The 2,393-nt window shown below is 69.7% G+C and overlaps 1 protein-coding gene across 1 annotated transcript in view; it reads left to right on the top strand.

Annotated features, from left to right (window-relative positions):
* The window catches only part of EGR3 (early growth response 3), an 8,449-nt gene that overhangs the window by 2,098 nt on the left and 3,958 nt on the right, over positions 1 to 2,393 (top strand). Inside the window, exons 2-3 of the mRNA XM_027907270.1 lie at positions 183 to 340; positions 1,421 to 2,388. Coding sequence (XP_027763071.1) covers positions 187 to 340; positions 1,421 to 2,388 — 1,122 coding nt within the window. The 5' untranslated portion in view covers positions 183 to 186. The remainder of the gene's footprint in view (positions 1 to 182; positions 341 to 1,420; positions 2,389 to 2,393) is intronic.

Below are 2,393 nucleotides of genomic sequence, written 5' to 3'. Positions count from 1 at the left end.
CCCCCCCCCCCCCCCCCCCCCCCCCCCCCCCCCCACCCCACGCCGCCTCCTCCTCCTCCCCCCCCGCCGCCCCCGCCCCAACTTTTTTTCTTGCATGATTTCCCTCGCACGGATTTGCCACTCGGATGTTGTTTCCTCGGGAGCTGAGCTCGGAGCCACGTTGAACCAGCCTTTTCCTCCAGTGCTATGACAGGCAAACTACTGGAGAAGCTGCCGGGGACCATGAACACTTTGATGAACCAATTGCCTGACAATCTGTACCCAGAGGAGATCCCCAACTCTTTGAATATCTTCTCCAGCACCAGCGACTCGGTGGCTCACTACAACCAGATGGCTGCAGGTAAAAGGGGAAGGAGGGGGGGGGGAAGGAAAATGGGGAGAAGCGGTGCAGAATGGGGGGGGGGGTGCGTGTGGAAGCCGGTGGGGCGAGGAGGAGGATGCTGTGGGTAGGGTGTCATGGAGCCTCGGAGGGAAGGGAAGAGCTGGGGCTGGGGAGCGTCCCCCACCCCGCACCCACCCACCCCTTTTCCTCGCCGTGTTCTCCGCGCGATCGCTGCAGGGGCTCCGCCGAGCGCTGCCGCCGCCGAGCCGCCGCCGCAGGTACGGGCACGGCGGCCGGGGCTCCGTGGGGGAGGAGGACACGGGTGGAAAAGCCGAGGGGGAAAGGCCGAGGGGCACCCCTGTGTCGCGCAGAGGGGCAGCCCGCCCGCGCCGGGCTCCGCGCGGGTGCGGAGGCGCCGCGGGCGCGCGTGGGGCCGTGGCGGCTGCCCCCCCACACCCCGCAGCGGCGGCAGCGTGGGCTCCCCGGGACGCGGCGACGACTTTCCCGGAGCGCGGGGTTGAGGGGGGAAAAAGGAGAGGGGAGGGGGACAGGAGAAAGGAGGACCTGGAGGGCACAGGTGAGCGCCGAGGGCGGCGGGGGCGGGTGCTCCCCGCGTGTCCCCGCTCCCACGCGGAGCCCCGCCAGGCTGAGAGCCCCCCCTCCTCCCTCCATGATCCCCGTGTTTCTCCTCGCCGGGGCTCGGCGCAGGGAAGGCGGCGAGTCGGTAACGGCGGCGTCGGCGGCCGCAGCCCCGGCTCCGCGGAGTGCCCAGCGCTGCCGGGGCTGGACGGGGAGGAAGCCTACCTGTAGCCGCAGGTACCTCCTTCCCCCGGCGGGGCGGCGGTGGGGTGTCCCCCCCCCACCCACCCACCCAGGGCAGCTCCCCGCGGGGGCGGCGGGGGCGGCCCCACATCGTCGGGACCCCCGGCAGGCAGCGCCGCATACGCGGGGTGGAAGCAGAGAGTGGTGCGGGAGGGAGCGAGGCGAGAGGGAACCGGTGCATCCCCAGCTCCCCGGAGCATCCCCCGGTGCATCCCCGCTGCTCCCCCTCCTGGGCCCACCCGGCTCACCCTGCCCCGCTTCTCTCGCACTTTGCAGATAATGTTATGGACATTGGCTTAGCGAACGAAAAGGCCGGTCAGGAATTGTCCTCCTACTCGGGCACTTTTCAACCCGCCCCGGGCAACAAGACTGTCACCTACCTGGGGAAATTCGCTTTCGACTCGCCCTCCAACTGGTGCCAGGACAACATCATCAGCCTGATGAGCGCCGGCATCCTGGGGGTGCCGCCGTCGTCGGGCGCGCTCACCAGCACGCAGAGCTCGGCGGGCAGCATGGGGCCGCCGCAGGGCGAGGTGGACCAGATGTACCCCGCGCTGCCGCCCTACTCCTCCTGCAGTGACCTCTACCCAGAGCCCGTCTCCTTCCACGACCCCCAGAGCAACCCCGGCCTCACCTACTCCCCCCAGGATTACCAGGCGGCCAAGCCCGCCTTGGACAGCAACCTCTTCCCCATGATCCCAGACTATAACCTCTACCACCACCCCAACGACATGGGCACCATCACGGAGCACAAACCCTTCCAGAGCTTGGACCCCATCCGCGTCAACCCGCCCCCCATCACCCCGCTGGAGACCATCAAGGCCTTCAAGGACAAGCAGATCCACCCGGGTTTCGGGGGGCTGCCGCAGCCGCCCCTCACCCTCAAGCCCATCCGACCCCGCAAGTACCCCAACCGGCCCAGCAAGACGCCGCTCCACGAGCGGCCCCACGCCTGCCCCGCCGAGGGCTGCGACCGCCGCTTCTCCCGCTCCGACGAGCTCACCCGCCACCTGCGCATCCACACGGGCCACAAGCCCTTCCAGTGCCGCATCTGCATGCGGAGCTTCAGCCGCAGCGACCACCTCACCACCCACATCCGCACCCACACCGGCGAGAAGCCCTTCGCCTGCGAGTTCTGCGGCCGCAAGTTCGCCCGCTCCGACGAGCGCAAGCGGCACGCCAAGATCCACCTCAAGCAGAAGGAGAAGAAGGCCGAGAAGGGCTCGGGCGGGCAGCCCCCCGCCGCGCC

This window comes from Empidonax traillii, unplaced genomic scaffold (assembly GCF_003031625.1).
Source record: "Empidonax traillii isolate 1590-97213 ecotype Southwest subspecies unplaced genomic scaffold, ASM303162v1 scaffold1433:size205388, whole genome shotgun sequence".
In the NCBI taxonomy this organism is placed as follows: domain Eukaryota; kingdom Metazoa; phylum Chordata; class Aves; order Passeriformes; family Tyrannidae; genus Empidonax; species Empidonax traillii.
Note: the sequence above shows the minus strand (reverse complement) of the source record. Positions and strands in the feature narration are given on the sequence as shown.